Consider the following 22,695-nt stretch of genomic DNA (forward strand, 5'->3'; position numbering starts at 1 on the left):
ATGCCAATAATAACTCATCAAATCAATTCACATGATATATTGCAAGTAGGCTACGACCTGCAGCAGAATTCCATAGCACGCTCCCAATCTATCATGGAATTGCTGGCAGAGGTCATTTCAGTCATTGTACCCCAGTAGCCTCACCAGATCCATGCATCTCATAAATCACATTGATTTACTGCTCCTGCTCCACCATCAGGGCACACCGTAGCAAAATGTTTCTGCAACAGAAAAGGAAAAGGAGTTACTTGTTCAGATAGCTGTTCTTTCCAGGGAGGTACTTTCTTACATTTTGTGCCTACTGAATACGACCCAACTCTCTATTCTGTCTGATAGACAGGCAGAGTATCTAAGCAGTGTTGATTGATACTTGATACGTGCACCCGCCATTGCATCTGGTGGCTATTTTAAAAGAACCAGCCCTCGCAGTTTTTTGAAAGGAATTCCAAGGTCAAAGTTGGGATCTAACAAACCCAGTTAGGTGACAACGGCAGCTGGCCCGTAGCAAAGGTCCTGATACACAGTCAAATCAAAACTAGCAGTGTTCCCTGCGCAGGATGAAGTGGTCCCTAGGACAGTTCTTACATTTCCTCCCAAACTGGTTATTTGGTATTTTATTAGGATTCCTGGGGTCCACACAAAACATGAAACATAATAAAGAATGACATAATACAGAACATCATCAGACAAGAATAGAACTACATACATTTAAAAAAAGGCACATGTAGCCTACATATCAATGCATACACACAAACTATCTAGGTCAAATAGGGGAGCGTCGTTGTGCCGGTTTGCTTTATCATTTGAGCAATATGAGATGGAAGGAAGCGCCATGCAATAAGGGCTCTATATAATACTGTACATTTTCTTGAATTTGTTCTGAATTTGGGGTCTATGAAAAGACCCCTGGTGGCATGTCTGGTGTGTGTGTCAGAGCTGTGTGTAAATTGACTATGTAAACAATTTGCGATTTTCAACACAATGTTTCTTATAAAAAGAAGTGATGCAGTCAGTTTCTCCTCAACTCTTAGCCAAGAGAGACTGGCATGCATAGTATTTATATCAGCCCTCTGATTACAATGAAGAGCAAAACGTGCCGCTTTGTTCTGGGCCAGCTGCAGCTTAACTAGGTTATGATTTGGGGACAGCAAATTCCTCTCCTAGTGCTTGGTCGATTTCATTAGGCACAAAACGGAGGGGTTCTCTATCTGAACTTACCCAATTAAAAAAATTGAAACTCATTTTCCGTTGCAAAACATTTTGCTACAGTGTGTCCTAATGAGCATAACCTTTGTTGCAGTCATTTAGGCCAGGATTCAATCAGATCAGCGGTAACCTGCATAAGCTGACAAATAGTTTTTCATTGCTTTTTAAAAAAATGTTTAAAGCGTGTAGGAGGGTGAACTGTGAGAGCTGTCAAATCAACAAGCGGCTCCTGCATTGGATGCACGAGTAGAAATCCCATGCAGCTGTGTTACAAGTTCGTACACTGATTTTAACCTATTATTTCTTTAAAATGAATTACAATGTGTCATTTCCATATAGCTTACAATTTCTCGTTCTGAACTTCTGTGGTTTGTGACAATGACCACAAGAGCTCACAGATTTGACACGGTTACACCACCAACACAACCGCGCAGAAAAAGCGTATTGGTGGTTCCAAACTTCATTCTATAAGGATGGAGGCCACTGTATTCTTGGGGACCTTCAATGCTGCAGACATGTTTTGGTACCCTTCCCCAGAACTGTGCACAATCCTGTCTTGGTGTTCTACAGCTAATTCCTTCAACCTCATGGCTTGGTTTTTGCTCTGACATGCACTGTCAACTGTGGCACCTTTATATAGACAGGTGTGTGCCTTTCCAAATCATGTAAAATCAATTGAATTTACCACAGGTGGACTCCAATCAGGTTGTAGAAACGTCTCAAGGGTGATCAATGGAAACAGGATGCACCTGAGCTCAATTTCAATTCTCATAGTAAAGTGTCTGAATACTTATGTAAATAAGGTATTTCTGTTTAATCAATTTGCACCCCCCCAAAAAAGGTTTTTGCTTTGTCATTATGGGGTATTTTGTGTAGATTGATGAGTTTTTATTTCATCAATTTTAGAATAAGACTAACGTAACAAAATGTGGGAAAAGTCAAGAGGTCTGAATACTTTCCAAATCCACTCTGTCATGCAGGTAGAGTTGAGTATGGTTAGTATGTAGCTAGCTACTGTGTTTGAGTGTAGTTTGCAGGTCCAGGGAAACAGCTGTCTACAGGCACAGCATTTTTTGTAGGACAAGGGTGAGGCTGTGTTTATAGGCACTAGGTCCTACTTGTTTCCATAGTGAGTGCAGTGTGTTGCTCACTCCTCAGTCATACTAGTAGTAAAAAGGTGCAGGCATTGATGTGCATAGGTAGTGAGAGGTCAAAGTACACATGGTCCATTGGTCTTTACAACCAGGGAAGTTGGTGCTGCACAATAGTATTTTGTTGAGCCTTGCTTTTGTAACCTTGTTTGGTACACACCCAGTTAAATAGAATAACTCCTTAAAGGGATACTGCGAGATTCTGGCAATTAAGAAATTGTTCTACTTACCCAGAGTCAGATGAAATCGTAAATACAATCATTGGGCCTGTTGAGTATGCTACTGTACCTGAAGACATCCAGTCATTGCTTAACTCTAGTTAGCATTGGCTCACAAAACTACCTCTAACTTTCTTCATACTGCACGCAAAGACAAAAATGGTATCCACAAGTTCACCTGACACGGGGGAACTAGAAAATGGCTTTATTCCCAGAATCTCACAGTATCCCTTTATAGCCTAGCACATGGTGACACATATACCCTTTTCACACTAGCAGATCCAAACCAAAACTGTACTGGATAAGGGTTGTATATTTTCTTCTCACATTGTCCTGTCCAGCAACTATGGTGGATGAGTAACCAGGCCAGCTCAGCTCAGTAGTGTGAAGAGCCCTATAACAGTAGCTGAATAAGACACCACAAAGATCAAGAGGGAGGGGCTTGGTTTCATCAAAAGCTGTGTGCAGTTTATTGTATTCTAAATTTACATTAAAAAAAAAAGTCTGCCCATATCCTAGAACCATTATGAAAGTTAACGCACAAATTCAATATACATCTCATTGTATTTTACAGAGGATAAGAGTATAGGCATGGAGGTGGTATGATTCATTACAAGGCTTAACAGAATCAGAGAAACTAAAATAATAAATAGAAGGTGCTATCCTTAGCTGAGAAGAAAATAAAAGTCTTCAGTCGAACAAAAACAATGCCTGCAATGTGGAAAGTCTCGCACTCCCCTTCCTCAAAGAAAATAATACAAATGAACTTAGGGAGTCTGGGCCTACAGAAGCAGAGAGATGGAGAAGAGTAGAGTGCGATAAGAATGTGAGACTAGTTCTTCTGTACAGGTGCATAAATTAGAAACTACATCTGGTGGTTACACACAGCTTATCACTAAAACAATCAACAGCTAGGAAAAATGTCAGAGACAAGATCTGTTCTTCTGCTCCTAGTATTGTATTATTTTATCTGCTAAGTGAATGCAGACGTCTCGAGTTTCTCTTGAGTTTTGCTGTTAGTGCAGCAAGTTGTTGTTATATTCAGAAGATGTCACAAAGGAGGGAAGGACCAACCGGAGCTGAGAGATAAACACATTGCATTGTTTTCTTTTTAAAGCTACTGCAGATTCCAATATGTTGTGTTTTTCTATTTCAAACAAAAAAGTTTGAAAAAGTTCCTAAATTATTCAGCATGTCAGTTTTTTTTGCGATATCACATTTTGCGGAAAAACTCAATCATGTTTCAAGTAACCGTTTAAAATGGTTGGCGAGAGAAAGCGTCGGAATATTTTCTCTCTCCCTTTTTAATGATGAGGTCATTAAAAGTCATGCACGATGCAAAGAACCTCATGCAGTAGTTTATGGTTAACCATCCAAGCACTTTTTATTTGTTAAGTCATAAATACACAGCAGCTTCACCATAGGGTGTCTGGTTCCTCTTCAGGTTCTGAATGTGGAGTATTTATAAGGAGATCATTTTGCATGAGAACAGGAAGAGAGATCGGCCACATCTACCTAATGCCTGCTAAAGGAAAAAATTTGTTGTGTAGAACTGATTATCAACATTTGAGATATATATATATATATTCTCTCAATCTCTCGCTCGCTCAGCGCTGCGCACTCATCCACTTGCACTTTCCCCAATCGCTCCCGCTCTCCTTTTTTATGGTTGTACACAAATGTAACAAAGGTGACAGACCTGAAATTACAATCACCAAAAAACAAACCCCAAAAGATCCTGCTGCATGCCCGTCACTGGCAGTGGCAGCACAGAGGACAAAGTCTGCGTGGTGCTGGGATATCATCAAAGAGGAGGCGGTGGAGGTTCCTTAGAGCTCCTAGAGCTGATGTTGTAACCGCCTGTACCGCTCTCCCTGAGGTTGAGGTTCTCCAGGGCCACGTCTAAAGGCATGATATCCACGCAGCCCATGGCCCCAAAGCTGGCAAAGTCTCGCCGCTCGTCCTCGTCCGAAGAGGAGCTCTCCTCGCGCATCAGCGTGCTCAACAGCAGCTCCTGGACAAACAGGCTGCGGTCAGCGCGCTCACCCTCCAGCGCCTGCCGCTCCGCCTCCGACATCTTGGGCTCATTCAAACTGTAGGAGGACAGAGAGGAGGATACCCGGTTAACACAAACCAAAGGAAATGGGAGAGACGGTTCAAGGTAGTGGGAGAAAAGACCTGGGTAGGCCTGTGGATGCTGAGAACAGACTGAGGTGGGAGACACCATGTAAAGGGGTTGTGGGTGACACCATGTAAAGGGGTTGTGGGTGACACCATGTAAAGGGGTTGTGGGAGACACCATGTAAAGGGGTTGTGGGAGACACCATGTAAAGGGGTTGTGGGAGACACCATGTAAAGGGGTTGTGGGAAACACCATGTAAAGGGGTTGTGGGAGACACCATGTAAAGGGGTTGTGGGAGACACCATGTAAAGGGGTTGTGGGAGATACCATGTAAAGGGGTTGTGGGAGACACCATGTAAAGGGGTTGTGGGAGACACCATGTAAAGGGGTTGTGGGAGACACCATGTAAAGGGGTTGTGGGAGATACCATGTAAAGGGGTTGTGGCAGATACCATGTAAAGGGGTTGTGGGAGACACCATGTAAAGGGGTTGTGGGATATACCATGTAAAGGGGTTGTGGGAGACACCATGTAACGGGGTTGGGAGACACCATGTAAAGGGGTTGTGGGAGACACCATGTAAGGGGGTTGGGAGTAGAGGCGATATCAAGTTTTCATAAATCGGTAATCGGTATTTTTGGATGCCGATTAGATTGCATTCCACGAGGAAACTGCATGGCAGGCTGACCACCTGTTACGCGAGTGCAGCAAGGAGCCATGGTAAGTTGCTAGCTAGCATTAAACTTATCTTATAAAAAACAATCTTCACATAATCACTAGTTAACTACACATGGTTGATGATATTACCAGGTTAACTAGCTTGTCCTGCGTTGCATATAATCAATGCGGTGCCTGTTACTTTATTATCGAATCACAGCCCATTTTGGCAAACAGGGGATGATTTAACGAAAGCGCATTCGAGAAAAAAAATCACTATCGTTGCACAAATGTACCTAACCATAAACATCAACGCCTTCCTTAAAATCAATACACACAAGTATATATTTTTTAACCTGCATATTTAGTTAAAAGAAATTCATGTTAGCAGGCAATATTAACTAGGGGAATTGTGTCACTTCTCTTACGTTCATTGCACGCAGAGTCAGGGTATATGCAACAGTTTGGGCCGCCTGGCTCGTTGCGAACTAATTTGCCAGAATTTTACATAATTATGACATAACATTAAAGGTTGTGCAATATAACAGCAATAATTTCGACTTAGGGTTGCAGCCCGTTCGATAAAACATGGAACGGTTCCGTATTTCACTGAAAGAATAAACGTTTTGTTTTCTAAATGATAGTTTCCGGATTTGACCTTATTAATGACCAACGGCTCGTATTTCTGTGTTTATTATAATTAAGTCTATGATTTGATAGAGCAGTCTGACTGTGGTGGTAGGCGGCAGCAGGCTCGTAAGCATTCATTCAAACTTTACTGCGTTTGCCAGCAGCTCTTAGCAATGCCAGCTTCACAGCGCTTCAAGCCTATCACCTCCTGAGATTAGGCTGGCAATACTAAAGTGCCTATTAGAACATCCAATAGTCAAAGATATATGAAATACAAATGGTATAGAGAGAAATAGTCAACGCGTCATAATAACTACAACCTAAAACTTCTTAACTGGGAATATTGAACCACCAGCTTTCATATGTTCTCATGTTCTGAGCAAGGAACTTAAACGTTAGCTTTTTTACTTGGCACATATTGCACTTTTACTTTCTTCTCCAACACTGTGTTTTTGCATTATTTAAACCAAATTGAGCATGTTTTATTATTTATTTGAGACTAAATAGATTTTATTTATGTATTATATTAAGTTAAAATAAGTGTTCATTGATGTATTGTTGTAATTGTCATTATTACACACACACACCCTGTCCGATTAATTGGTATTTTTGGTCCTCCAATAAATCAGGATCGGCATTGAAAAATCATAATCAGTCGACCTCTAGTTGAGGTAAGGGTGTTGGGAGACGACACCGCGTAAGAGGGTTGGGAGACGACACCGCTGTCATGACGTCCTGTTGGTGAGGTTTATGACCCCCATAAATACCTTTCCCCCTTTTCTCTCTCCACAGATTTGACTCTTGGAAAGCCCTTTGTTAACATAGAGAGAGAGTCTGGTAACATCCAACGGTTGTGAACGGAACCATATTTCAGTAATCCAAAGAATATGATGTCAGATCAGTTGTTGTCTGAGACATTATTACTGATGATAGGACGACATAAAAACTGTACCTTGGAAAGTCTACACATTCTAGTTATCGGAGTCACATGGAATTGTTGTGCAATTTAAATGTTTAAATATGAAACTATTTGTGAAAATATTAAATGCAATCTTAGCTTCTAAATTAGAGAATTGTTTTCATAAGTAAACTCTGCTCACTCAATGGCCACGCCCAATTGAACAGACATTGGTTGTGAACTATGAAACACGCCCTTCTCTCCACCACTACAAAAGCCCATTGACGAAAGTCAACCTGGTGTTCCCGATGACGTGAGGACTGCTGTCCATACATTTAAAAGGACTAATATCAACTACAGAACTAAGCCAACCTCAGCGTGAGCTCTGGTTGCGAATGGTTGAACCACTTACTACCTAACGAAATTAACATTGTGTTCCCGATTACGTGAAAACTGATGTCCATAAGTTTAGAAGAGTGAATTTAGATGTGGAGGTTACGATCGACACGCTGGAAGGATGAATGTGACTATACCAGCCAGAATATAGCATGAACTTATAGTATGGCAACTTGGTTTGAACTTTGAACTCTTATTCACTAAAGACGTGATACATCCTAGATGTTGAGTTAGCAGCAGCAGCTGTAAACGTGGGCTAGGAAAGGACAGACAATCTCTTCAGAAAGACAGGGTACTACAGCGTATCCGTTCTACCACAATACATTTTCTTCAAAGGACAAGCGAGATCTCTGCTGGGTAACCCAGCCTTCCAACTACAACCAATCTATCGAAGCGCAGCTCAGAGTAAATATTTCTTCCATTTTCCTTTTGCAAATGGGCGGATATTTAGAATGCATTAGATTCTGTATTTACGATAGCATAGCTTCATGAGGTCCGATAGACCCAATCCGTTGGTTCCTCAGTCTTCCCGCGCTTTCATTCAAACCCAACCCCCTTTTCTTTGTGTAACCAGCCGTCATATCGGTTCCGTCCGCCAGGGACGATTTCTTGTATGACATAATTAGGTATCAATGTATGATCCATCCTGTGTATATGTAATTCTGTGTGATTATTTAGGTATTTAGTAAATAAGTAATTAAACAATTTTGTACTGCTGATTCAACTTGTTAGCCAGGGTTTATGAAGATAACCAAGAATTTTACGATGTTCAGATGTGACTGCTATTGATATAAAAGATGATCAGGTCTTTAAGAGTTTATTCGGAAGACAACAGCTCTTTAAACATTATTCCGTGGTGCCCCGACTTCCTAGTTAATTACATTTGCATGATTAGTTTAATCAGGTAATATTAATTACAGAGAAATTATTTTATAAAATATCATGTCATATCACTTAATCTGGCATAACAAAGACACGACACCGCGGGGTGGGGGGTGACCCCCTACGACACTGCGTAGGGGGACAAATAGGAGGATAAGTGAGACCATGCCACAGGGAGTTGATAGGAACAACTAGGGTCCTGGGAGCTGTAACAATGTGGTAGAAGGGCCTCAGATGTCAAGTCTGCAGAGCATTGATCCAGTTTTTAAAACACTAAGTAGAAGGCTCTGTCCACGAGTAGACAACTCACCGTGTGAGCAAGAACTGGGAGCTGTGGGAGGCCATTAGATTGCTCTCGGCCACGCCGGCCGAGTTGGCGACGGCACTGGGAGGTGGGATGGTGGCACTGATGTTGCCGCCAGGGTTAGAGCGTCGTGTGGCGTTCCTGGCCGTCTCCAGCTGCTGGCGGGCCGCCTGGGCCTGCTGGCGCTCCAGCTGCAGCTGCATCTGTAGCTGCTGCAGCTGAGACGCAGATGGGCCCGACGAGTTGAGCTGGCCTCCCGCCGAGCGCCGCACGCCCGACAGCTGAGACAATAGCTCTGTGGGGAGAGGAGATGAAGAGATTTATTTTGAGTTCATTTTGGTGACAGTCAAATGAACATTCTCCAGTATAGACACGTTGTTGGGAGACACCACGCTACTGTAGGGGTGTCACAGTGCTTTGGACAAGAGACATTACACTGTGGTTGTACTGGTTATACTTCATTGGAGACAGGAGCCATTCAGTCTCATGGAAAGATAATTTTACGGCAAATGACTCCATGAGTAACCAAGTACATAGGAGCCACAAGAGGGGAGAAACTATAGCATCTCTATCCATTTCTATGAGGAAGACCCTGTTTGCAGTTATACTGACAGACAGACTGGTCAGACTAGGTGCACTGCTCACCTGCTATAGGGTCCATGGCTTCCCTGTTACTGGGGGAGTAAGAGGAACTCTGTGAGGAAGAGAGCCCCCCAGTGGAGCTGCTAGTAAAGTGCATGTTGGTCCTGCGTGCCCTAGGACCGCCCAGCCCACGACCGTGGTGGAACATCCGACGCACGTGCCGGACACCACTGGACTCATCGTAAAACACAGTGGGTTAAGGAGTACAGACCAAGGGGCTCGCAAGTAACTGGAATAGTCACATCCACAGACGTGTATAGTAGTCACATCCATAAAGGTAGGTAGGCACACACAAGCAGACCGTGCACACACACACGTGCAGACAGACCGACACACACAGACAGAGTCGAGCTGCGTAAAAGGATATTAAGTCTCTAGGTGCTCTGTGTTCAAGTGTGAGATGAGCAGCAAAGTCGTCAGTCACGTGATTGGGGTCCCCGCCCGGCAACGCAGCACATATTGGACAGATCTGAAATGAAGCATTAAGCACCCTCTGGATATATTCAACTGACCATTCACAAGCATCAGTTGTCAAATAATTATTTGAGAATTGTGTTAATGCTTCCATGAGCCCTGGAATCCAATTTGGATGTATGAGATGTCATTGGATGCAATGTTTCTCCTAGATTTTTAGAGGTGGTAAACACCAAAGCATTCTATTGAAAGAAATGGAGGCCACATTTTTTCAGGCAGAAGAGCAACAGAGCTAGACTGAGGGACCAGTCTGTCCTGTCTTAGTGATGCTAGATGATACACTAAGATGATATCCCCCACTTACCACCTCTGTGGAAGTCTCTGCATGGTCTGAGGTGACATGCTCCTGTAGGGATGTCTCTGTGTAGCCCATTTTACCACAGTAAGGACAGGAAAAGCTCTGGGGCTGCTCTACTGAGAACGCCTCGCCGCCGTAATACAGGTCTAAAAAGCAAAACCATCCATCTTTAGAGTCACATTAATAATCACCATAATACAACAAACCTCATATCAAATAATAATCATATTGAATTTCTTGTGCACATTTCACATGCTCAACGCGCATAAGGTAGAAAACAAAGACAAAAATACATTTAAAATTCACTGAAAGCAGAAGTATCAACAAAAATCAAATTAATAATAACATTAAGGGCGAAGAGTTTTCCAGACCACATGACCTGACCAGGAAGAAATACAAGATAGCCCTACTGGGCCACCTGACCAGGAAGAACTACAAGATAGCCCTGCTGGGCCACCTGACCAGGAAGAACTACAAGATAGCCCTGCTGGGCCACCTGACCAGGAAGAACTACAAGATAGCCCTGCTGGGCCACCTGACCAGGAAGAACTACAAGATAGCCCTGCTGGGTCACCTGACCAGGAAGAACTACAAGATAGTCCTGCTTGGTCACGTGGGCAGAAAAAAAAACTCCTGTCCCTTCTCATAATGTAACATGTTTAATCTACACTGCAAATGTCCTTACCAAAGTCTACCCTGGTTAATATACACTGCATGGCGTGCTCCGACGTGTGTCTCGTTGTTGTAGCTCCGCTCTCGTAGCACGATGCGCACAGGTCGTAGTCGTAGCAAATTAAACACTTGTACCGGCGCCCTCTGAAGTTCCCTTTTAAACACGCGTCACAGCTCACACCTGCAAAACAAGGGAGGGATTCAATGTCAAAATGTACAGGCTAATAGCCCATTAACGTGGTGCAGTAGGACACTGTGTGCAGACAGTCAGAAAGAGAGGCTGGATGACATTGGCACTGGCACTAACCCTCAAATGTGAATGGAGAGGAATTTTTCAAATCCACCGAACATCAATAGCAGGTCATTAATGAATGCCAGTGTGTGTGTGTACCTGGCTAGAACAGAATAATAGGGAACCGTCTTGTCCGGTTCTCATGCATTTGTACGTATTCTTTTGCATTTGTTGTTGCAAATGCAAAACAGGCCTTTATATCACAATGCAGTAAATTAAGCAGGCCTAAACTGCAGATGGACAGACAAGAGATGATCAGGAGAAAAGAAACAGAGTGTATAGACAGAGTGAAAATTAAAAGAAACACAAGACACCAAACTGTCATCTAGCTGTCCCTTTGTGGTTTTTCTCTATCATATCCCATGGTGATTGCTGTGATACTGTACTGATGCACATACTGTAGTTTCCTCCTTCCAACAGGCACTATGTAAACTGCTATAACCACCACCTCCACTTTGTTACTGCTGCTGAAATGAGACCATTTCACCGCTGTCATAAAGCCAAGGCATTTGACACATGTCCCTCCTTAGGTAACTGACAAAGTTAGTTTGCTAAATTGAACCTGTTAGAGCACGGTTTTGGAGAACACCCGGCCTCAACCTACTTGATAGCTACTTAGACATCTGTCTGGCTTGCTACACTTGTTGGACTACGTCATATTAGGTCTGGATGAATAGCCAGGTCTGGATTTCTTTCTCTCCTATAACGTTAGCCAACTAAGGATCTGTGCACTTATGAAGGAAGGCCTGTCAGTGTATGGTGAAAGTGTTCTCAGTCTCTGTCCCTCCATAGCTATATCAAAATGACATACAGTTCCAAATAGGATGTTTTCCTAAGCAGCACACCTTTATCCAGAGTCCAGACAAGCATTGCATAGACACCCATAGGTGTGACAGACACCAGGCCTCTGAAAACCATTTGAGTAGTGTAGCAAGGGGTGTAACTAATTGATTTGGTGTCATTTTTTCACATGAGTGCTTTATTGTCATCAAGGATGGGAAGTCAAGGGCTGTTGTCATCAGAGCAAGGGCAAATTCTCTATTTGGAGAATCCAGACAATTTAATGATATATCAGTACATAAGTTCTCCGAAATGTCTGCGTTCGTTAATTAATTCTGGCTATTTTTTATTTTATTTAACCTTTATTTAACAAGGCAAGTCAGTTAAGAACAAATTCTTAGTTACATTGACGGGAGTCCCAATCACGGCCGGTTGTAATGCAACCTGGAATCGAACCAGGGTCTGTAGTAACGCCTCTAGCACTGAGATGCAGTGCCTTAGACCGCTGCACCACTCGGGATCCCTACTCTGATTTCAGAGCGCTCTCGTCTGGAGGAACCCTTGCTCTAGATGACATGAAAACAGCCTAACTGGGGCGAGTAAAATTGTCAGTGAGGTGTTCTCTCATTTGTGTCTGGAAGTAGCTGGCAAGCTAGCCAACTTTAGCAAGTTAGCTTTGGTGCTTGACTGCCGTTCTTAGGTCAGAACACTCGGATCAACCCTATTCCTCAGCCAGAGCATCCAGTGTGTGCTCCAAGAGCCACCCGCTCTGAATTTACAAACTGGACAATATGACAACTCTCTGAATTTACGAACGCCCAGAGCGCACTCTGAGTTTACTCTGGCACTCCAGAGTGAATTTACAAACGTACCCTAAATGTGAGCAATGAACAGCAGCATAGCCTAACCTTTTTCAGTTTCAGCACTTTGATTCTTGCTTATATTAGTTAGTCTATTCACTCTGTTTGCAGTTAGCTAGCATACTCTACTGATCCAATAAGTTAACTAATTAGCTAAAGAATTTAACCATAACACCAGTAGCTAGATAACGTTAATTAAGTGAAGGTAGAAGACAGGCGAACTAGTTTGTAAACTAGGTAGCAGCTAGCCTGCTGCCTGGTTCGGTTTGGGCCACTGTGATTGAGGCCTCAAACTACCTTGATGACAGTGCATTCAGTGACCAAACCCTTCTTGGGTGGCATGGAGTATTTCAGCACTTATTCAAACTACCTACGAAAACAATGTGGCCATACCAACACACACCACGCATTCACCCTTCCTAAAAAAGGCCAGTCTGGAAACTTAACTACTTGGCTAACGACGTTGTCATTGAAGAAAGATAGCTAGCCAACGTCCTAGCTATAGCAACTGACTGTCGGACCATCACTTTAGCTACGTTAGTTAGCAAGCTACCTAGCATTAGCTAATTCGCTTGAATAAGAAACGGCCGCTCACTAGAAGTATTACTTCTTTGAAACATGACTGTTCATAAATACGGAGACTGTCGTTATCAAGAATCAGCCTGGTTCTACTCAGCAATCTACTCAGCAATCAGGAGGTTGAGAAAATTCATGGTGGCCGCCATCATGAGCCCTGTCCAATGCATTGCAATACAAAACATGGCAACCCACTGGACCAACCCCAGGAAGCTAATGTTAGCTATGGACGTCTATTTTTCACTTACCCTCATGTCGGGACATCCTACAGACGATGACACAGCCCCCTTCTCGGCCTCCCTAGCACGGATCACGCGGAAAATATACAGCTTTTAAGAGATAAACCTGGGACGCGATTTCTATTCCGTATTTTCTCTTTAAGATGGATCCTGAGCTTACAGTTCTGTGCTTCCCCCTCCCTGGCTGTCACGAAGAAGTACTGAGACAGGGAATTCGCAGTCTGCTGAAGAAACACTAGGGGGTGCCCTTCACAATAATGTGGTTGTTCAACTGAAGAGGGTAAAAAAAAATATATCAGCCTATAGAAATAGAATCCATTTTATGATTCAGCCACTGAATGTGAGACAAGAAAGCTATTTTCTCGATGCAATCCCTGACTAGTTTGATGTAAAAAATAATAATACATACAGTACCAGTCAAAAGTTTGGACACACCTACTCATTTAAGGGATTTTTTCTATTTTGAAGACATCAAAGTAGCCCCCCTTTGCCTTGATGACAGCATTGCACAATCTTGGCATTCTCTCAACCAGCTTCGCCTGGAATGCTTTTCCAACAGTCTTGAAGGAGTTCCCACATATACTGAGCACTTGTTTGGCTGCTTTTCCCTCAATCTGCTATCCAACTCATCCCAAACCATCTCAATTGGGTTGAGGTCAGGTGATTGTAGAGGCCAGGTCATCTGAGGCAGCACTCCATCACTCTCCTTCTTGGTCAAATAGCCCTTACACAGCCTGGAGGTGTGTTTTGGGTCATTATCCTGTTGAAAAACAAATGATAGTCCCACTAGGCACAAACCAGATGGGATGGCATATCTCTGCAGAATGCTGTGGTAGCCATACTGGTGAAGTGTGCCTTGAATTGTAAATAAATTACAGACAATGTCACGAGCACAGCATCCCCACACCATCACATCTGACATCTCCTCCTACATAGTTCAAGGTGGGAACCATGGGTGCGTAGATCATCCTTACTCCTACTCTGCGTCTCACAAAGACACGCCGGTCAAATTTGGACTCATCAGACCAAAGGACAGATTTCCACCGGTCTAATGACCATTGGTCGTGTTTCTTGGCCCAAGCAAGTCTCTTCTTCTTATTGGTGTCCTTTAGCAGTGGTTCTTTGCTGCAATTCGACCATAAGGAAATTATTGGGAGTCCCATAGGGCGGCGCACAATTGGCCCAGCGTCGTCCGGGTTTGGCCGGGGTAGGCCATTATTGTAAATAAGAATTTGTTCTTAACTGACTTGCCTAGTTAAATAAAGGTTACATTTAAAAAAAGGTCTGATTCACGCAGTCTCCTCTGAACAGTTGATATTGAGATCTGTCTGTTACTTGAACTCTGTAAAAAAATTATTTGGGCTGGAATCTGAGGTGCAGTTAACTCTAATGAACTTATCCTGTGCAGCAGAGGTAACTCTGGGTCTTCCTTTCCTGTGGTGGTCCTCATGGGAGCCAGTTTCGTCATAGCGCTTGATGGTTTTTGCGACTGCACTTGAAGAAACTTTCAAAGTTCTTGAAACGTTCCGGATTGACTGACCTTCATGTCTTAAAGTAATGACAGACTGTCGTTTCTCTTTGCTTATTTCAAATCAAATCAAATTGTAATGGTCACATACGCATGGTTAGCAGATGTTAATGCGAGTGTAGCGAAATGCTTGTGCTTCTAGTTCCTGCAGTAAAATCTAACAAGTATTCTAACAAATTCACAACAGCTACCTTATACCAAATAGAACCATCTTCTGTATACCACCCCTACTTTGTCACAACACAACTGATTGGCTCAAACGCATTAAGAAGTAAAGAAATTCCACAAATTAACTTTTAACAAGGCACACCTGGTAATTGAAATGCATTCCAGGTGACAACCTCATGAATCTGGTTGAGAGAATGCCAAGAGTGCGCAAAGCTGTCATCAAGGCAAAGGGTGGCTACTTTGAAGAATCTCAAATAAACACTTTTTTGGCTACTACATGATTCCATATGTGTTATTACATAGTTTTGATGTCTTCACTATTATTCTACAATGTAGACCTGACTGGGGCAAGGGTTCACCTTCCAACAGAACAACGACCCTAAGCACACAGCCAAGACAACTCAGGAGTGGCTTTGGGACCAGTCTCCGAATGTCCTTGAGTGGCCCAGCCAGAGCCATGACTTGAACCCCATCGAACATCTCTGGAGAGACCTGAAAATAGCTGTGTAGCAACGCTCCCCATCCAACCTGACAGAACTTGAGAGGATCTGCAGAGAAGAATGGGAGAAACTCCCCAAATACAGTTGTGCCAAGCTTGTAGCATCATACCCAAGAAGACTCGAGGCTGTAATCGCTGTAAAATGTTCTTCAACAAAGTACTGAGTGCAGGGTCTGAATACTTATGTAAATGTGAAATTTCAGTTTTTTCTAAAAACCTGTTTTTGCTTTGTCATTATGGGGTATTGGGTGTAGATTGATGAGGGAAAAACTATTTAATCAATTTTAGAATAAGGGTGTAACCTAATGTAACAGTATAACTTTAGACCGTCCCCTCGCCCCGACGTGAACCAGGGACCCTCTGCACACATCAACAACAGTCACCCACGAAGCGTCGTTACCCATCGCTCCACAAAGACCGCGGCTCTTGCAGAGCAAGGGGAACCACTACTTCTAGGTTTCAGAGCAAGTAACGTAACCGACTGAAAGGCTGCTAGCGCGCACCACCGCTAACTAGCTAGCCATTTCACATCCGTTACACTCACCCCCCTTTCGACCTCCTCCTTTTCCGCAGCAACCAGTGAACCAGGGACCCTCTGCACACATCAACAACAGTCACCCACGAAGCGTCGTTACCCATCGCTCCACAAAAGCCACGGCCCTTTCAGAGCAAGGGGAACCACTACTTCTAGGTTTCAGAGCAAGTGACGTAACCGACTGAAAGGCTGCTAGCACGCACCACCGCTAACTAGCTAGCCATTTCACATCCGTTACACTAACATATTTTACAAAGGCATGGACATCCCTGTTAGTGAGCATTTCTCCTTTGCCAAGATAATCCATCCACCTGACAGTTGATTAAACAGCATGATCATTACACAAGTGCACTTTATGCTGGAGACAATAAAAGGCCACTCTAAAATGTACAGTTTTGTCACACAACACAATACCACAGATGCTTCACGTTTTGAAGGAGCGTGCAATTGGCATGCTGAAAGCAGGAAAATCCACCAGAGTTGTTGCCAAAAAATGTAATGTTAATTTCTCTACCATCAAATCAAAGTTTATTTGTCACGTGCGCCGAAAACAACAGGTGTAGTAGACCTTACAGTGAAATGCTTACTTACAGCCTCTAACCAATAGTGCAAAAAAAGGTATTAGGTGAACAATAGGTAAGTAAAGAAATAAAAACAACAGTAAAAAGACAGTGAAAAACAGTAGCGAGGCTATATACAGTAGCGAGGCTATAAAAGTAGCAAGGCTACATACAGACACCGGTTAGTCAGGTTGATTGAGGTAGTATATATATTCACATCATTTAGCAGATGCTCTTATCCAGAGCAACTTGCAGATGCAATTAGGGTAAGCGGGCACATTGGCAGATTTGTCACCTAGTCGGCTCAGGGATTCAAATCAGCGACCTTTCGTTTACTGGCCCAACGTGCTTAACCTCTAGGTGTAACATCGGTTACATAAGAAGTGGAGCAGATACGGGGAGTCAAACATTTAATAGGGAACAGACATAGAACAAGACAGGAACAGCGTCAGAACACGGGTAACACGGACACATGACAATCCAGAAGCAGGGAACAGACAGATAGTAATTGAGTCCAAGTGAGACCAATGATCGCTAATGCGTGTGATGGGGGGAAGGCAGGTGTGCGTATTGATGGTGGCTTGAGTGCGTAATGCTGGGTATCCGAGCGCCAGCGGGAGGAAGAGCGGGAGCAGGCAATGACACTAGGCTACCTGCCGCCATCTATGTATGTACTACATATAAATACACTGCTCAAAAAAATAAAGGGAACACTTAAACAACACAATGTAACTCCAAGTCAATCACACTTCTGTGAAATCAAACTGTCCACTTAGGAAGCAACAACAATTTCACATGATGTGGTGCAAATGGAATAGACAAAAGGTGGAAATTATAGGCAATTAGCAAGACACCCCCAGCAGCAGGACCGCTACCTCCGCCTTTGTGCAAGGAGGAGCACTGCCAGAGCCCTGCAAAATTTTTATTTTATTTATTTTATTTAACCGTTATTTTACCAGGTAAGTTGACTGAGAACACGTTCTCATTTGCAGCAACGACCTGGGGAATAGTTACAGGGGAGAGGAGGGGGGTGAATGAGCCAATTGTAAACTGGGGATTATTAGGTGACCATGATGGTTTGAGGGCCAGATTGGGAATTTATCCAGGACACCGGGGTTAACACCCCTACTCTTACGATAAGTGCCATGGGACCTTTAATGACCTCAGAGAGTCAGGACACCCGTTTAACGTCCCATCCGAAAGACGGCACCCTATACAGGACAGTGTCCCCAATCACTGCCCTGGGGCATTGGGATATTTTTTAGACCAGAGGAAAGAGTGCCTCCTACTGGCCCTCCAACACCACTTCCAGCAGCATCTGGTCTCCCATCCAGGGTCTGACCAGGACCAACCCTGCTTAGCTTCAGAAGCAAGCCAGCAGTGGTATGCAGGGTGGTATGCTGCTGGCATAAAATGACCTCCAGCAGGCCACAAATGTGCATGTGTCTGCTCAAACGGTCAGAAACAGACTCCATGAGGGTGGTATGAGGGCCCGACGTCCACAGGTGGGGGTTGTGCTTACAGCCCAACACCGTGCAGGACGTTTGGCATTTGCCAGAGAACACCAAGATTGGCAAATTCGCCACTGGCGCCCTGTACTCTTCACAGATGAAAGCAGGTTCACACTGAGCACATGAGCACATGTGACAGACGTGGCAGAGTCTGGAGACGCCGTGGAGAACGTTCTGCTGCCTGCAACATCCTCCAGCATGACCGGTTTGGCGGTGGGTCAGTCATGGTGTGGGGTGGCATTTCTTTGTGGGGCCGCACAGCCCTCCATGTGCTCGCCAGAGGTAGCCTGACTGCCATTAGGTACCGAGATGAGATCCTCAGACCCCTTATGAGACCATATGCGGACACATGCACATTTGTGGCCTGCTGGAGGTCATTTTGCAGGGCTCTGGCAGTGCTCCTCCTTGCACAAAGGCGGAGGTAGCGGTCCTGCTGCTGGGTTGTTGCCCTCCTATGGCCTCCTCCACATCTCCTGATGTACTGGCCTGTCTCCTGGTAGCGCCTCCATGCTCTGGACACTACGCTGACAGACACATCACACCTTCTTGCCACAGCTTGCATTGATGTGCCATCCTGGATGAGCTGCACTACCTGAGCCACTTGTGTGGGTTGTAGACTCCGTCTCATGCTACCACTAGAGTGAAAGCACCGCCAGCATTCAAAAGTGACCAAAACATCAGCCAGGAAGCATAGGAACTGAGAAGTGGTCTGTGGTCACCACCTGCAAACCATTCCTTTATTGGGGGTGTCTTGCTAATTGCCTATAATTTCCACCTTTTGTCTATTCCATTTGCACCACATCATGTGAAATGTTTTGTCAATCAGTGTTGCTTCCTAAATGGACAATTTGATTTCACAGAAGTGTGATTGACTTGGAGTTACATTGTGTTGTTTAAGTGTTCCCTTTATTTTTTTGAGCAGTGTATATAGTTTGAGAGAGAGGGGTAATTCTGTAACATAGTGTATGTGAGAATACTACTGCCTATGCCCAGGGTAGTGCTCTCACCTTTGCACCACAGGATCCATAGATGCCCCTTACATTTCACTCTCTCTCCACGCTGACCTGTTACATACATTATTCCATAGACATTGGTCAGTAAAGGGGCATCTTCCAGTACTCAGCGATGGAGACCACCCCACCTAATTCATCTACAATGTAGCGGAAACACTGGAAATGGTAGGTCACTAAAATAATTAAAAACATTTGTATACAAGTTCAAAAAGTACATAAGCCGTCTGATATACAAAACTGCCCAAACATATGTAACTTCATATGGTTTATTATTTTTTTTAAATCCTGCAGTCCTTACCAAATCAATGTTAATGGTAACCATTTTAAGACAACATTGAATTATTTAATGTTTCCTTGAGGATATAAAAGGAATATCAAGTTAATGTCTTAGAGCCCTCTAATACTTCATTGTTTAACATTTACATTTACATTTTAGTCATTTAGCAGACGCTCTTATCCAGAGCGACTTACAGTAGAGTGCATACATTTTATTACATTTTTACATACTGAGACAAGGATATCCCTACCGGCCAAACCCTCCCTAACCCGGACGACGCTATGCCAGATTACGTCCGTCATGTGATGTCAGCCAACTATAGTGCATTTCTAGACAACCGCAGCAGTTCAATTCCACATTCCTACATGCATTATTATCCACATCATTCCTTTATACTGAAGGCAAAAGCATGCTAAAATTCAATATACAGCTTTTTCTATGTAGATTTAAAAAATCATTCCATAACACGGCATGTCAGTTAATGGGTTAATTAAGCAATAAGGCACGAGGAGGTGTGGTATATGGCCAATATACCACGTCTGAGGGCTGTTCTTACACAACGCGGTGCCTGGATACAGACCTTAGCCGTGGCATATTGGCCATATACCACAAACCCCCAATGTTCCTTATTGCTGTTATAAACTGGTTACCAATGTAATTAGAGCAGTAAAAATAATGTTTTGTCATACCCGTGGTATACGGTCTGATATACCACTGATGTCAGCCAATCAGCATTCAGGGCTCGAACCACCCAGTTTATAATGAGAGATAAATATTTGCACTAAGATTACGGCCTCTTCAATTGTATATGACAGAGGTGGGATATTTTTATCAAATAAAGCAGCAGCCTCAACCAATTTTGGCACTGAATAGCTAAATCAAATCAAATGTTATCTACTTATCCATATCCCTGCAAATGGTGTATTTGGCAATAAAAACTGGGGTGCCTTTTCAGTTGTACACAACATATTTTGGTATACAAGAGTGAAAAGTTCTTATGCTAAAACAACTCTACACTATGAAATAACCTTATGTTCCTTGAAAGTCAATTTGAATACAATTATTGTGCAATTGATTGATTTTAACATGTTTCTATTTCATTGTTTCTATTTCTTAAGATATGAAATATTTCTTACAAAGGGAGTGTAAAATCCAGTTAATAAGATACAATAAGGCATTCTCCTTAGAAGTTATAATAAAGGTTACATTTATGACCGCCTGGAAAATGTGTCCAACCCGTTCTCCAGATACTGTAGACTTACTCAACCAGTACTGAAAATCAACCTAGATCAATTCTTCAGTCTATATTCTGCCACCAAAGCAGCATGATGATTACCAGAACACATAATGACCTACTATCCTTAATCAGCCAATTGTTATGAATTCATTTACAAACTGGCAAATGAATACTGGGAACACTTGGAGGCCATTTTGCAGTTATAACATGGTATAATGGAAGAGATGAACCATCCAATGAAGCTACTTGTGTGAGTTATGAAATGGGAATGTGCAGTAGTAAACTCTGATTTTACATGTACTTTAAATACTTGTAGGCATGTTGTTCCAATGTACCGAGTCAATATGGTTGTACATCGTTTAATAAATCAGTCACATGCAATAAAGCCAGGCAGAGTATCTCCAGTACAGAAGGTGAGACCACATAGCTCCTCTCAGCAATTTCACAGTCCAACAGGAGGGTAGAATGCCTGCACAGGGTCACAACGACAGAGGAGATTCACAGTTAGGATCCTTCCTGGATCTTTGACTGTGATTGGTCGTTGCGTGGCTGCTCCTCTTGTGCCTCATTCTGATTGGCGGAGTTGTTGCAGTTGCTGTTCTTGCTGTTGTCAGCATTGCCGTGACTGCCAGCGCTGCCCAATCGTGACGAAGCCACCACGGCCTTTACTGCAGCCTGTCAACGAACACACAGTACACAGTATATCATTCATTGACACAGTTTAGGATTCATATGTAGGCCCACTGACTATGCTGATGAATCTAGGTATTATAGCGATCATGTAAACTCAGCAAAAAAAGAAACGTCCCTTTTTCAGGACCCTGTCTTTCAAAGATAATTTGTAAAAATCCAAATAACTTCACAGATCTTCATTGTAAAGGGTTTAAACACTGCACCTGTGGAACAGTTGCTAAGATACTAACAGTTTACTGATTGTAGGCAATTAAGGTCACAGTTATGAAAACCTAGGACACTAATGAGGCCTTTCTACTGACTCTGGAAAAAAACAAAAGAAAGATGCCCAGGGTCCCTGCTCATCTGCGTGAACGTGCCTTAGGCATGCTGCAAGGAGGCATGAGGACTGCAGATGTGGCCAGAGCAATAAATTGCAATGTCCATACTGTGAGACCCTTAAGACAGCGCTACAGGGAGCGGACAGCTGATCGTCCTCGCAGTGGCAGACCTTGTGTAACAACACCTGCACAGGATCGGTACATCTGAACATCACACCTGCGGGATAGATACAGGATGGCAACAACAACTGCCCGAGTTACACCAGGAACGCGCAATCCCTCCAACAGTGCTCAGACTGTCCACAATAGGCTGAGAGAGGCTGGACTGAGGGCTTGTAAATTTAGGCGTGTTGTAAGGCAGGTCCTCACCAGACATCACCGGCAACAACGTCGCCTATGGGCACAAACCCACCGTCACTGGACCAGACCGGACTGGCAAAAAGTGCTCTTTACTGACGAGTCGCGGTTTTGTCTCACCAGGGGTGATGGAGGTGGAGGGTCCATCATGGTCTGGGGCATTGTCACAGCATCATCGGACTGAGCTTGTTGTCATTGCAGGCAATCTCAACGCTGTGCGTTACAGGGAAGACATCCTCCTCCCTCATGTGGTACCATTCCTGCAAGCTCATCCTGACATGACCCTCCAGCATGACAATGCCACCAGCCATACTGCTCGTTCTGTGCGTGATTTCCTGCAAGACAGGAATGTCAGTGTTCTGCCATGGCCAGCGAAGAGCCCGGATCTCAATCCCATTGAGCACGTCTGGGACCTGTTGGATCGGAGGGTGAGGGCTAGGGCCATTCCCCCCAGAAATGTCCGGGAACTTGCAGGTGCCTTGGTGGAAGAGTGGGGTAACATCTCACAGCAAGAACTGGCAAATCTGGTGCAGTCCATGAGGAGGAAATGCACTGCAGTACTTAATGCAGCTGGTGGCCACACCAGATACTGACTGTTACTTTTGATTTTGACCCCCCCCCCCCCCTTTGATCAGGGACGCGTTATTCCATGTCTGTGGAACTTGTTCAGTTTATGTTTCAGTTGTTGAAACATGTTATGT

At 43.7% G+C, this 22,695-nt stretch overlaps 2 protein-coding genes across 3 annotated transcripts in view; both read right to left on the reverse strand.

Annotated features, from left to right (window-relative positions):
* Positions 1-3,017: 3,017 nt before the first annotated feature.
* LOC129811661 (E3 ubiquitin-protein ligase KCMF1-like) lies at positions 3,018-13,510 on the reverse strand. The gene is made up of 7 exons (XM_055863145.1): positions 13,306-13,510; positions 10,563-10,730; positions 9,884-10,023; positions 9,473-9,574; positions 9,109-9,286; positions 8,470-8,758; positions 3,018-4,668 (listed from the first exon to the last, which is right to left on the reverse strand). Exons 1-7 carry the CDS (start codon positions 13,319-13,321, stop codon positions 4,380-4,382), a joined length of 1,182 nt encoding a protein of 393 aa, XP_055719120.1. The 5' UTR covers positions 13,322-13,510; the 3' UTR covers positions 3,018-4,379.
* A 5,852-nt stretch (positions 13,511-19,362) lies between these two features.
* LOC129811707 (calcium/calmodulin-dependent protein kinase type IV-like) overlaps positions 19,363-22,695 on the reverse strand; it is a 42,605-nt gene continuing 39,272 nt past the window's right edge. For both annotated transcript variants that reach the window (XM_055863237.1, XM_055863245.1), the window contains one exon: positions 19,363-21,299. In XM_055863237.1, the coding sequence (XP_055719212.1) occupies positions 21,129-21,299 (171 nt within the window). In that variant the 3' untranslated portion in view covers positions 19,363-21,128. The remainder of the gene's footprint in view (positions 21,300-22,695) is intronic.

This window comes from Salvelinus fontinalis, chromosome 2 (assembly GCF_029448725.1).
Source record: "Salvelinus fontinalis isolate EN_2023a chromosome 2, ASM2944872v1, whole genome shotgun sequence".
NCBI classification, from domain to species: Eukaryota; Metazoa; Chordata; class Actinopteri; order Salmoniformes; family Salmonidae; genus Salvelinus; species Salvelinus fontinalis.

What these genes read in the sequence shown, in the direction of transcription:
- LOC129811661 (XM_055863145.1), bottom strand. An exon ending in AGCCATGGACCCTATAGCAG is followed by an intron (nt 8,759 to 9,108) that starts GTGAGCAGTGCA and finishes CTCTCCCCACAG; the next exon opens with AGCTATTGTCTCAGCTGTCG. An exon ending in TCCCAGTTCTTGCTCACACG is followed by an intron (nt 4,669 to 8,469) that starts GTGAGTTGTCTA and finishes GTCCTCCTACAG; the next exon opens with TTTGAATGAGCCCAAGATGT.